The following is a 13,621-nucleotide window of genomic DNA, read 5'->3' as shown; positions in this document are numbered from 1 at the left end:
CATCTTGGCCTGCTTGGCTACCACATGGAGGCTCTTCCTCTAAAAATGCCCTTTTGTTTTTACAGCTCCTTCAAACATCTGATTGGCGGCCTAGATGATGTTTCCAATAAAGCCTATGAAGATGCAGAAGCAAAGGCAAAGTAAGTGTCTGCTTGTTGTGTTCAGTGTGAAGTAACCTCATTTTTATTGATTGTACATCACTGTAATTAAAAAAAACCAACCAACAAAACAAAACTGCTTTTTCTAACACAACAGTATAAAACAGCTTACAAAGTAGTCACTTAGGTGCTTATTCTGAATTTTCCTCTGAGTGAGCTGCCTTCTGTCTCCCTGGCTCTCTCCATGAATATGGGGAGGACCAGAAGGAGATGGGTCTTGTCAGGCCAGTGCCCAGAGCTAGGTGATCACAAGGTCTGTCTTAATCACAATATTTGGATCCTCAGAAGTGTCGGATCTTCAAAAAATTCTCTTGAAATAGTTTAAGGTGAGAAATCACAGATCCTGGAAAGCTCTAGTAGTGAAGGAAATTGTTGCTGAATAAAATTTGTTTCTTTAGAGAACCCTGATCTTTCTCACACATTTTCACGAAGTCAAAATGCGTTCTGAGACAAAGAATGGGAAATTGCATTTGTCATTTTTGAATGAATACTAGAGCTACCTTGCTATGAAGCAATATATTCAACTGAAGTCCTGCTATAAATATTCATTCCTTTAAGAAGTGAGCTGTAGTATACTGCAGTTTAAAATATTTAAAAAAAAACCCAATTCATTTGTTCTTGATCTACAATTTGGTTTTCATAGGAAAGCTTTGTTATGTCTGTACTTTGATTCTATACCAACAATAAAGCTTTTGAAGAGGAACATGCTCTGTTTGGAGGGATACTGAATATAAACCACTATGATTCAAAGGCAAACATTCTTCAGAGGAAAACTGAAGTTGCTCTGTACAGAATTACTTTACTTTTTCTCATACAAAATTATTTTATTTTTCCTCTTATAAAATAATTATACTTTTTTCTCTCTTTTTTTATTACCCCATTAAAGAAGCAGAAGGTGTTTTCTCAAAGTCAAATGCCCGTTAATCAGTGGTCTGCAGCCATCTAAATTTAAGATTGCTCTTAAGTTATACATAGTAACTTCTCATTAAACCAGAGGGGTTTGAAATAGTGTATAGCAAAGGTATTTGGCACTTCTGTGGAGAAAAATTGAGAAGCCCTAATTAGTTGATTAAAAATAACTTTTTGTTTGTTTGTTTCAGAAATTAAATATGCAACCCAAGAAGCTTAGTTTCTTGAGCAAGACTTGCTAATATTGCAAGATAAATTAAGATAGTATTTTCTTTTTTATCATCTTTGAGTTATATTTGAAAGACATTTTTAATTATATTTAATTTATTTTAAGGTACTAGAAGGCACCCCAGGGTTGCATTTTAGTTTAGAATAATATTTCCCTGCCCCAAATCAAACACACGGGTGTTCTTCTTCAAATGCTTAAGTTCTCTAAAATTCTTTTTGACTTAATTAAATAGGCAGGAAGCTATCAGCTTCTTTTACTACCCCAGAAAACAGCTATTTTGGGCACAGAATGCAAAGTCAAATGGTCACAATACTATAGAAGCAGATAACTAGCTATTAGATATTATAAATATATATAAGCTATTAGTACCAGCTGGAAACATGGCATTTTAATGCTAGTAGCAGCTTATGTAAAGCATTTTACAAAATGTTGGAAATTCACTTAAGTAGCTTCAGAGACATGGTCCCAAGTGTCTGAGGCATGTGCTATTATTATTTTATTTATATATATATATATATATATATATATAGTATTACTATTTGGATTGTATTGATTTCCATCTAAACAAAAGGGAGGAAAACATTGGTAATGAAACTGATGATTTTTGGTTTCAGTAATAACATGATGTTACTATCACAGAAACTTCTAGAAAGTTACACCACAACCCATCAGCATCAAGCAGAATTTCCAAATAGGACTTGCCACCCCCCATATCACATTCTGTCTTTTCGCATCTACAGTTTTAAGCTCTATTATTAATAGAGGATCACGTAGTAATTTATTATCACAGTAAGTGTTTCTGTATGCAGATTGTATCAGGGTATTTTCAGGATAGGTTTGTGTGTTTTAAGGAAGGGCTTTCAGGGTCCCTTGTGCACTTTATAACATGTCTTGAGGGGGACTGCAGGCTTGGACCTATTTTGAATAAAATCTTCATTTTGGCAACCAACGCGCTGATATTAACCTTAACATTATTGAGCTTTTATCTTCTTTATTCCTCTTCTTTTCTTCTAATGCCAAGTATTTCATCCCAATGGAAGGGCAAAGCAAAGGATTCCTGGTGGTGGAGGAATTGTTCCCCAAAAGGAGCAATTGATTAATTTTGATAGCAACTTTTTTATCTTAAAGGTCGGAGGTCTGTGCTTGAGTCCTGTCTTTCAAGACTCTAAGTGACAGTGACATGATAGCCCTTCACATATTGACATCTTGACTTTGAAAAAGCAGAAGGGGTCAGTGCTGTCTGCTTAGGGAAACATTAAAAAAAAAAAAAAAAAAAGGAATGCTTTTTCAAAAGATACAGCATTTATTAGTGAAATACCATATTCACATTTTCTCAGCTCCTTGAAAGCAAGCCCATGCCTGCAAAAAGGTGAGTAGAAGAGTAAAAACCTCCAAAGTTACTTGAAGAGTAAAGTGAGATACATTGTAAGCTGTTTCAGAAAGTTTAGTTGCTCGAGAGTTATTGTTTCTATATCCGCAAGATAAAACTCCTCTGGGAGAAAAGTCTGCTTGGCAGAAATTTTAACCTGGTTTACTTTTCAAGCAGCTATTAATTAGCTCCAGCTAATTGTCTTTCAAGGGCTTATCTTTTCCAAGGGGAAGTTTGTGAAAAGCAAGAACGTGGCACATAAAGCGCATTCAGGTTTCCTGAGGCTTTACACAAACCACATTAAAAAAAAAAAATCCCCTCTTTTTGCATCCTTGTAGCTAGTATCTCATTTTCAGTGCTTGTATGGCAGGTGGCAAAAGGCCTTTGGATGGATAGAAATTTTCTGTATACCTGTGTCTCACTGTGAATCAAGTGGATCAGGATGACCCACACAAAGGTCAGATGTTCAGTGGGTGTAATGACACAGAGTAAATACAAAGGATATTGTGAGACATCATTACAGAGTGTCAGAGCCTGCTTTTGAGTGGTGTGGTGGCCATGTTCAAGGCCAAAAAGTGAACAGTTTAATATTTTCTTATCAGTTCCTGTCAGTTGAGCAATATGAACTAAAACCATACATATAGAAATGTCTACAAATCTGGCAGCAGATGTATTTTCATATAAATCTACCAGATCAAACTGTTTATTACATTCCTGCTAATTTGTAGGCTCTGATCCGCAAATGCACAAGTTTAGACTACATCCAATGCAGGGTCCATGTTCCGAAAGCAGGACTTGGATTGCAGGCAGGAGTTCATCGCAGAAATGCCTACCAGATTGGTGACACTAGTGTGATTTTTTTTTATCTCCATGCTAGAGCATGACCCTGGGGTCATGGAGCTGGTAGTCCCAGTGCAGGACATGACTGAGAGTATGGTAGGCAGAAGTTACAAGGTCAGAAGATCTTTCCATGTATTCAGCAGTTCTCTGGGTCTGAAAGGGCTGAACTTTTTGTTGAGTTTATTTCTTGGTGACATGGTGACAAGCTAAGCCTTGAGATATGTTTAGGGTTCTCCTAGTACCTGGGGAAATGTTCTAGCAATAAAACTGTTGTAGACATCTGAGCTACAACTTCCTACCCTTGGGCATGATTTGAAGGAAAGAGTAAACCGTGTTCAGCTCTTGAAGGCAAAGAAAATACATACAACCATTCAAAAATAGTTCAGCTGAGCAGAAGGGCTTCCTGCACCACTTAAAGGAGGTGTCACTGGGGGACCATGGCTTTAGATGTCTGCATGCTGACCATGGTAGTTGTAGGTGTCTGTCTGTTCCACATGGGAAGCTTTGGATTGTGTCCTGAATGCCTGGCTCTTGGCCTGCGTGAGCAGCCAGAGTGCCCAACACAAGGCTGTGTCAATGCTCCAGTGGGAAGGTGCCCAGGAGTCCCTGCCAAGCACACCAAGGGCTTTGGGCTTCTCTCAAGAATGACATCTCTGTCTAGGAAAGCAAGTGTGCACCTGGGCTGCTGAAGGCAGTGGAATTCAGCCAAGTTGTTCATGTGCCCAAGCCGAGTCATCTTTGATGCTGCTTTGTGAGTTTCCTTAAAGTCAGATGACTATAAAAATTGTGTCTTTCATCTAAATGGAAGAAGCCTTTTTTATCCTCATGATTGCAGAGATCATCTTTATAACATGAGCTTACTCCAGCATCAGAACGGATTTAATTCTTTACAACTAATATCTTACTACCCGACACTTTTCCCTGGTTTTTGCAGGCTTAGGACTGGCAGTTCTCCTTAATGTCCATTCTTTGTATTCAGTCTCTTAAATCAGAAATCATCGATGTATCATCTTGATGTGCTCAGATGAGTCATAAGCTCATCACCTAATGCATATTATAGTTACATCCTTACCAGAGAAAAGGTGAAGAAGGAAAGAGGCAAACATTTAATTAACTTCACATTCTGAGAAAATGGGAGTTTCAGAAGAACAGCAGTCATGTCCCAGTGTTAGACCCAGGCACGCTGGTATTTAGGGCATGAAGGAGATACCTAAATAACCAGGAGACCCATCTAAGTGTAGATCACTTCCAGATGGAACCACTACTGCATCTCTCTCAAATCCAAGAGGAAACGGGTGGGTTCTGCTGCAGTTGTTGGTGCCAAGTAAGGTGAGCGTTCAGTGAACATCGTTAGTTCCAGGCACACAAATCCCTTGTGCTGGTATCTTCCTCATCCAGAAACTCCTGAAGTTAATTGCTGCACACTACTTTAACGACTAACAAGGTCATCAGATGAGGTCTCCTCTAGCTTGGTCACACCTTTCCATGATATGACTGTAGCAAGATAGACCTTCTCCTGTGGCACAGACATAGGGATAAAAAAAAGGTTGCCTTCACCACCAAGCTGGGAAAGCTGGCAGCTGCCTGGGCTTTTCCCAGCCAAGCAGAGCCTATCTGGTTGAATGACCATGGTCCCTGTGCTCCTTTACTCCTGTCATATCCAGAGTTATCTGCTGATGTTGATCTCCTGTGGCAGTGGAGCTTGAAATTAATACCCTGTTGAAGTCCAGACACTGGTGCCTTCATGCTGTTGCTCCAGGCTCTCTGCAGATGTAGGCTATTTTGATTGCACTTTTTGCTTGCTTGCTTGCCTTTTTTTTTTTTTTTTTTTTTAATTCCAGTTGCATTGCAGCCCTTGGGGAATACGTTTTGGTACTCACAGTCAAAATTGTCTCCTTTTCATAGGACTTGAGGGGGCAGGGACCTTTGTGTACAATGCCTTTCCCTTTCACAGAAGCTCTTGCCCCAGATGCCCTTTGTCTTTACCTGAGCTGTGTTTTAATAAAGAGCTCCATCCAAACCTTTTCTTTTACTGGCCAGAGTTGTCCCATTTTTCACATTACAACTTCTCTCTCACTACATTTGTTGATAACAAAGCATCCTAGCAGCTCATTGACTTAGTTTTGGTGCAGAGGGTGGTTATTAATATTTTTCAATTTTATATGTATTCTTTGCAGGTAGTTTTCCCCTTCCACCCTGGCTTTAAAGGTAAAACGTACCTTTTTTCTAACAGGAAAGCTACAGATACAGCTTTATAGTTCAAGTAGGCAAGGCGATATGGTGCCCCAATTTTTTCCTTACATTTGCTGCTTACAAAGTGGTACTATGTACTGCAATACATTTAGCACTAGCTTTTTTGAAGATGCCAGTTTAGGAAAAGTTTTGAACTACCAGCTATAAGCAAGTGCCTGTGTGCTGGGCTGGACAGAAGCCTGCTCCTGAATCGCCTGGTGGCTGGTAGCTGGTGTGCAGGTGCCATCTGCTGTTAAAGGCTTCCCCCATGCTGTGTCCAAGTATCTTTTGCAAGATTAAATCCCTGTATCCCCCAGTCCATCTAGTTTCTCCTTTGCCAGCATGTTTACAAGAGAAAGTATTTTCAAGTGTAGTGTGTGGCTCCTCAGTGGTGTTTCTTGGAGGGTCACTGCTGGCTCTACATGTGTCTCCTTCCTACACAGCCTTCTCTTTTGCTTCATGAGCTTGTCTTTGAGTTATTTTAGTAGTTGAAATTGTCTCTGGGAGTTGTAAGCTTATTGCACATGGATAGATCTAAGTATTAGTAAGTAGCACAGATCGAGAGGAATAGATGTGTACAGAAAAAATCTTGGTGACAAGGGCCTGCTGTACAGACTACTTGCATTTCATTGAGGTTTTCCTTTGGGCTACTTCAGATCTAGTTCCCTAGACTCAATGTTAAACAGTGCTTGGGGTAAATCGGCTTCTGAGCTATGTCTTCCAGTCTAGCGTCACCTGAAAGAGTGAGCCCTTGCTCACTTGTCCCACTCAGATGTGAAAGGGACGTGTCAGGGGACTTGCTTCAGAAACACACTCCTTGTCTGGGCTAAGAGATATTTTAATGCACCTTGCATATAAAGACTGTTCTTCATGGATAATCTGATCTCAGTCTTTATCTGAAGGTAGTTGGCAGTGACCTGGTTGCACATGGTGGTGTGCCTGTAGTGTAGATATCTGTTCCTTCATAATCTATAGGTACACAAGTTCTGGTCAACCTCTCCAAAACATTATGACTGGTGTTGGCCCTTCAGCTCCAAAAAATGGGACATGGTACACAGAAGAATCCAGCTTATCTTCATGGAAACTCTTGTTTTGGTAAGATGGGAAAGCTTTGCACTCAGATGCTGTGTCTGCAAGCACACTGGTATTTGGTGGTTTTGACATCTAGCCAGCCCATGGATTTTGTGTGGATAATAAACAACCCCATGTATTAGGAAAGGATGCTTTTCATTTCTTTATCTTGTTTTCATTTACAAATACAGATAAGATAAGCCAAGAAAGATTTTAACCCCTTGCCAAAAGGGAAATTTTCAGTGTTAAAAGTTGCAAAATGGGAGCTGCCAATTAAAGAGAATGATTTAATTAAGGTCTGACTTTCTGTTGGGCCACAGCTTTTGAAAACTTTGGCTGAAATAATTCACTGATGCATGGAGTATGATTTGATTAGGAATTTTTCTACAAGAAAAAGTATTTTCTGTTTTACAGCATTAGGAAGGTTTGGGCAGCCTGAAAGTTGAAATAATTGGCTCCCATCTCCTTCTGTGTCAGTTTTCTGAATTAGGGACCATATGGGAACTAGCTTTTGCCTTGGTTATCTGCGGTGCCAGGCTTGGGGGAAGACTTCTTGGGATGTGCAAAAAGGTGGGGAAAAGCTCATTAATGCTATAAAAAGCAGAGACTACAATCATTTATTTTAAGCAGTGTAAATAATTAAAATAATTCCTCTACTTGGTGAGTGCTGTGGAGAAATCCTAACAGGTCACTGATACCTGTTAAGTATGTGTGAATTTAAATTTTTCCTGTTTAGAAAAACTGAGACTTCAGATGGCATTATTTGGCCTCTGGTATGCAAGAGCATTTTTTCTGTCTGCTGGAGAATTTTGCTTATAACAGAGTTTAGCCTTAAATACTTAGTGATTTCATCCTGAGGCCACTGGTGGTTTGTATCCAAGTCTGGCTATTGGATTTTCCCAACTGCTGTAATAAATAGGTGTTTATTTAGAAAATAAGATCTCAGAAATAATTTTAAAAGGCAAGGGCCCATCAAGATAACATACGAGGTAATATCCCTAAATGAAGGTAGTGGAGACTGCTAAATTGTGACTTTCTTTTTTGAAGGTGAATAGCTGCTTGCAGACTTGTGTTACTCATGCAGAGATATGTTGGAGGTAGACTTTATGGCGGCTTTCCTCTTGAGAAAATGCACTCTGTAATGCACTGTGTCGCTCACAAGGGATATATTAAATCAGCTTTTAAAACCAGGTCGGGTTTTTTTAGGTAATAATCCATATGCTTTCTTCTTGCTAACTTGACCTTTCGATATGATAATTGACTGTGTCAGACGTCAGGTGGAGGCACTAGTGAAAAAAATCAGTGCCTTTAAAGCAGGCTGCTATTCTAATATTTTACTGCATTTTTTTATAGCATTAGGACCTGTACTGATGAAGTAAAAATGCAGCAGAAAGCTTTCTGATGATAATGAGTCTCATTCCAGAGGAAACAGAAAAATGTTGCAGCAATGCATCCATGTGCTTGGCATTTCCAGTTGTGTGTGGTAGCACTCGATGGAAATGGAGGTCTGTGCTAGAAATATTAACCATTCCTTTGGCATTTATCTAAATACTTTTTTCAGAAGCCACTGAGAATACTTCACTAATCCCAATACAGTCACTTAGAGCTTCATGTAGAACAGTCTTGGTAGCTTTAAACAGAAACCCTGGCAAATCTTGGCATCCATGAGGGATGGAGAGGCAAAGGTGGCATTAAAACATATTTGCATAGTTTCTGGGTCTGTACATTTGTCATCCAGAACATTTTTGATCTGTTCTGAAGATTTATCTTAAATCGTATTATGCCACTGGAAGGTGGCCTATTTCTGTCCCACTTTCATCTTCTGACTTAAATAACAGAGGCACTTGAACGGAGTCAAATGTATTATAAATAAAACCCAGTGATCCTTCTAGCTCCCTAGCTACTGATTTTTGGAACTGCTGGAAATAGTTGTAGGATCATTTGTGAATTTTCCAGTGCTGGAGTTGCCTGCTAGACCGGTTATCCGTGGTGGTACCTCACCAACTCCTACGAGATCCACCAGGAGTTGGGTCAGACCTCATTTCTATGTCCAGGCATTGGAAAGGAAAGAAGTAAATTTAGAGCCAGTGAGAGCTGAAGCACAGGTGTTTGGATGGTGTTGGCATCCGGGGAAGATTTGGGATGAAGAGATTTGGTCTCCAGGAGGGAGGCATCAGGGGAGGAGGCAGGGGAGCACTGTCTCCCCACTGCCGAATTGTCTTAGCAAGTGTTGCCAGTTAAAGAAGTTTCTTCCTGTTCACCCAAGAAACTTCCTAGGCCGCAGTGTGATGGGAATAGCTACAGTTTTGAAATGTTGGTGTATGCAGTTGTTTAAACAGCAGGGAGAGGGGGGAGAGTGGAAAATGGAGGTCCATATTTCAAAGATGAGTGGATATTGTTTCCCTTGTGAAAGTTAGTAAGTGTGGCACCCCAAAACAGCATAGCAAATTTATTTGACCCCTGAGCAGTATTTGTGTCAAATCCAAAGATCAAATTTGTTTACTGAACTGTGAAATGGAAGAAATGTGATCCCCTTCTAAGTGAAGAACTTAATGCAGCCTTAACTCTGAAATTACTGCAGACACCACCATCCCACCAGCAGCTGATAAACTGAAACAAACCTTTCTTCTTCTTTCTCTTCTTCCCTTTAAGGAATACTTCAGTTTTCCTGAAAGCTGAAAATCATTTCCATATATAGCTTACAGTCTAAATGTAGTCCACACTAAACTCAGGACTTCTACCCAAATCTCATCCTTACCTAGTGAGCATGAGCAATATTGGACCACTGCAATATTGACAGTGTTGTGCCAACTATATTGCCAACAGTCAACTGGAAGACTCTGTTATTTTGATTTCTCTTAATTTTGCCAAATGTTCAGCACAAAATGAAAGGCAGTCCAAGAGGCACTGTAGAAGAACAACCAAGATGGGTCTGTTTCTGCCTTAACTGCTGCCAGCAGCCGGCTGCAGGACCCGTACAATGCAACACTACCCTCTTTGGGTGCAACAGGAAGGTGACAACCTGCCACTACAATAACTTACTCTGTAGCACCAAGTAAAGGAGATTTATATTTAAAAAACCTGATGCTTCCAATATAATTGATGGCTCCTGAGAAACTGCTGCCATGTTATGTTAGTATTATTTTTTCCATTTGCTTGTTCGCAGCACTTCAGGCATCCCAAACCCCACAGCTGGGCAGCGCACTTATTTATCCTGACTATGCTGTGCTCCACTTACATTGATTTACCCTCAGCTGCATTTGCTGTATTTTCTCAGTGGCTGACTGAATACTCTGTTAAATGATTTGAGAAGTGCTGAGCTCTAAATCTTTAAATCATCTGAAAAAAGAAAAAGGAAAAACGGTTCTCATTATTTAAATGAACCCACAGTTTTTACATAGGTATAGCAAGATGAAACATAAAAAATAGAGATAATATGAAATTTTGAATATGTGAGAAGGCTTGGTGTCTGTAAACCTTTAAAGAGAAGATCAAAGTCAGATCTTCCCCATTATATTGGATGTTAATGTAAAACTACCTGGAGATTTATAATAGGGCTATTGTAATTAAATCTCTGATGTAAGTTAAAAGAACCTCATTCACAGCTGTATTTAAAATTAATTTTAGTAATGGGAATGAAGTGTTTCTGGCTTTGCCTGCTCAGCGTACTATCACATGCAAACTCTTTTGCACTCTGTCTTCAATATTTCTTAGGTTTTCTTACTTCATTTTCAGGTGTGATTGTTGGGTTGCTCTACAGAGGATGTCAAATAATATGATTTGTTGATAGCAAAGCAAGAGATTAGTCTGATACAGTGGGGCTCAAAAAGCATTTGTGGAATTGCAATTGCCATTTGCTTGGCTGTTGATCTAGTGTGAGTAAGTGCTGTACCTCCACTCAAACCCATCAGAGATACAGGTGAATGTTGAGATCCTTGTACCGATCTTCGTCTCAGATAAAATCACAGGCTCTACCAGACCGGAGCTTTTCCTTGTCCTTTATGCTTTAATAAGGTACTTTCTAATAAAGGTGTATTTCTCGCACACTGTGATTTTAATGGATAGCTATTCCTTATTTCATTTGGAGGCTGCTTCTGTGCAAAAGTGATATCATTCATCTTGAATGGCAAAATGTAATCTTTATTGCTTGAAATTCTTTTAGCAGCCAGTAATCAGAAATGGGCTGGCAGCTGGCCAGTAAGTGGCTGTGACTCTTTTTAACATGCAGGGAAATTGCCAGGGAGTCTCTGCAGGTGCTGGTTTTGCAAAATAAAAAGCTAAGTACTTGGCTGCTTTGAAACGTAAACCAACTCCTTATATTCCTCCTAGCTTGTTTTCTGATTTTATACACTTAGGGAAATGAATGCTGTAAGTTTAGCTTTGGAAGATGTTTTATGATCCCATTATCAACCCCACTGCTTCCAAATAAGCTATTTTAATAACTATGCGATAGTTGAATTGTTATATTTTGCATCTGGGTCAGATTCAGATGTGAAAATGTTTGTTAAGAGTTGAGCATGTGTTTAGTGAAGGCATGACCTCCTGGTTGTGAAAAATAGCTATCAATGAGAAAGTACAGCTCTAAAGTTCACTTCTCCAGAGAGCAAGACCTGTGTGGGATTACTGCTGCTGCAAATGCACCCTTGCTAAGTATCAAAGCTGACATTAATAAAAAAAAAAAAAAAAAAAAAAAAAAAAAACCAACAAAGTAATTACTTGTATACTTTATGATTGCAGTCTTTGCAAAGGGTAAAGTCCTGCAAGACTAAGTGCTGGGAAAGCTTTCCCCCGATTGTGGACCATGCTCAGCACCTCACAAAGTCCTGAATCATCTAAAATGAAATATAGTCAAATGCTTTTGTTTCAATCAAATAAAACAAAACTCTAGTAATCTAAACTTCCTTTAACTGAACTTGTTAAATGCAGAAGCAAAGTTAAGAGTATTTTCTCTTGTTTCTGTATGTGGTCAACCTTTGTGGGTTTTTTGTAAGCAGGCAAATTTTTTATCATTTATCCAGGACAGCTACCATCTATTGCTCCTGAAAATGGAAAAAATACTCAGACTTCTCAGAGAGAAATAGAAGGTATAAAGGCTGGAAACAAGCAGTTCTGTACATTTCCTTTCCTAATGTGATGCATAAGGGTTGGGTGAGGGCTTTATGAGGGCATATACAGAAGCAGGAGTCTCTCCGGTGAAGGGTCCTTTTATAGCAAGTCTCTTTGAATGGCTTCAAGCATTTTGCAATATTGTTTTAAACACGGACGGGGGAAAGAAATTCAAATGTTTGTTTGACCTGCAGCATCTCCTATGCCATTTAATGGAAGAGCCAAACATAAAACAGCTGAGCTTTAGGCGTGCCAGGGGCCATATCGCTCAAAAAGTCAACAGGAACTACTGATAATGAATTCCCCTTTCGAGACAGTGAATTGGATAACACAGTTTGTCTTGGGGGAGGAATCATACCCACCTGAGCATTCTTAAAGCTTTCCTAATTTTCCACAAGTTTTAGGGAATGGAAGCTCTTGGAAGATGAAACTTTCAAGTAGAGGGCATCACTCCTACTGCTGGGACTCAGAAGAGTCTTATCTGTGTCATGCCTTTGGAGGTGGCACGACGAGGCTGCTCAGAGATAAACACTGATGGGATATATGTATATGGGTGCTTGAAAATGTCTTTAGAAAGATTACTACATTCACATATATTCAATTATTTTATTATGGACTTTTAAAAACTATTCAGAGCTTGAATAATTTGTAGTCACATTAGTATCTCCCATATTCAGTGATCTTGTTATGATGTGAAGAATCCTATTATCGTGTTGGAAGTTCACTGGGGCAATCAAATTGGTAATTTTTCTGAAGTCTTCCATCTTTAATAGACCCCTTTTTGCTAGACTTTTAAAGCTAGTTCTGTTTAAAGAATAATCCAGGAATACGTTCAAAATACATCAACTTCTTCAAAAGCATGAAGAAGGCATCTGGACTGATCTTTACTCAGAAAACCATTTTTACAATGGAAGTAGTTTTTCAGAGAACTTCAATTGATATGCCAATATTAATTTAAAATTACGGAGTCCAGCTCACAAGGTCCTAAACCCCTGTGAAATTAGTGTTTGTTGCCCTATTCCCACAATGCAAAGCTCCAGTGTCAATAGATGAGAATTGCTAGTGATTTGGGGAGGTTGAGGGATTCACAATGAGACCTGCAGATGAGGAGAAGGTTATTTTGCTTGCTTTGAAAATGAATAATCTAGAAAATGACTCAATTCCAGAAAGCGGTATCAACCTATTAATAGTCAGCACTCACTGACTCCAGTCTTTAAAATTTATATGCCCTCTATTTATTTGATAAGGTGTAGCGTTATCTGGCTTTTCCATTAGAAAGGAACCCATACCCAGCACCTCTTTGTCATATTTATACATCTAATAAAACATAACACTGCCAGCTTAGACCTGTTCATTTGTATTTTACACTTTCATTCTTTACTCTCAGTTTCTATGGGAACCTGGGCTGTTACAGCAATAGAGAATAAAGAGATAAAAACAGGTCTTCAAAAACATAACTGTTTCTCTGCTGAATCGCCCACGTGATATACCAGGGACAAACACACTTACAGCCAAATAAACTGGGAAGGGAAAAATCAAGGCAAGTTAAAGGCGAGAAAGTTGATGGCCACTGAATTTCGTCCTTCCAGAAACAACTTGATCGGGTGCTTTTATGCTTTTTGCTTTGAGTATCCATGTATGATGCTTAAAACTTCAGCAGTTTACGTTTTCTGAAAAGGAGATAAGTTGCATTTCTTGCCTTTATGG

The 13,621-nt window shown here is 39.2% G+C and overlaps 1 protein-coding gene across 3 annotated transcripts in view; it reads left to right on the top strand.

Annotated features, from left to right (window-relative positions):
• Positions 1 to 13,621, top strand: part of PRKG1 (protein kinase cGMP-dependent 1) — a 503,334-nt gene that overhangs the window by 435,162 nt on the left and 54,551 nt on the right. For all 3 annotated transcript variants that reach the window (XM_080401614.1, XM_080401613.1, XM_080401615.1), the window contains one exon: positions 66 to 140. In XM_080401614.1, the coding sequence (XP_080257740.1) occupies positions 66 to 140 (75 nt within the window). The remainder of the gene's footprint in view (positions 1 to 65; positions 141 to 13,621) is intronic.

This window comes from Falco punctatus (assembly GCF_963210335.1).
Source record: "Falco punctatus genome assembly, chromosome: 9".
NCBI lineage: Eukaryota > Metazoa > Chordata > Aves > Falconiformes > Falconidae > Falco > Falco punctatus.
The sequence above is the reverse complement of the archived record's forward strand: the minus strand, read 5'-3'. Positions and strand labels throughout refer to the sequence as shown.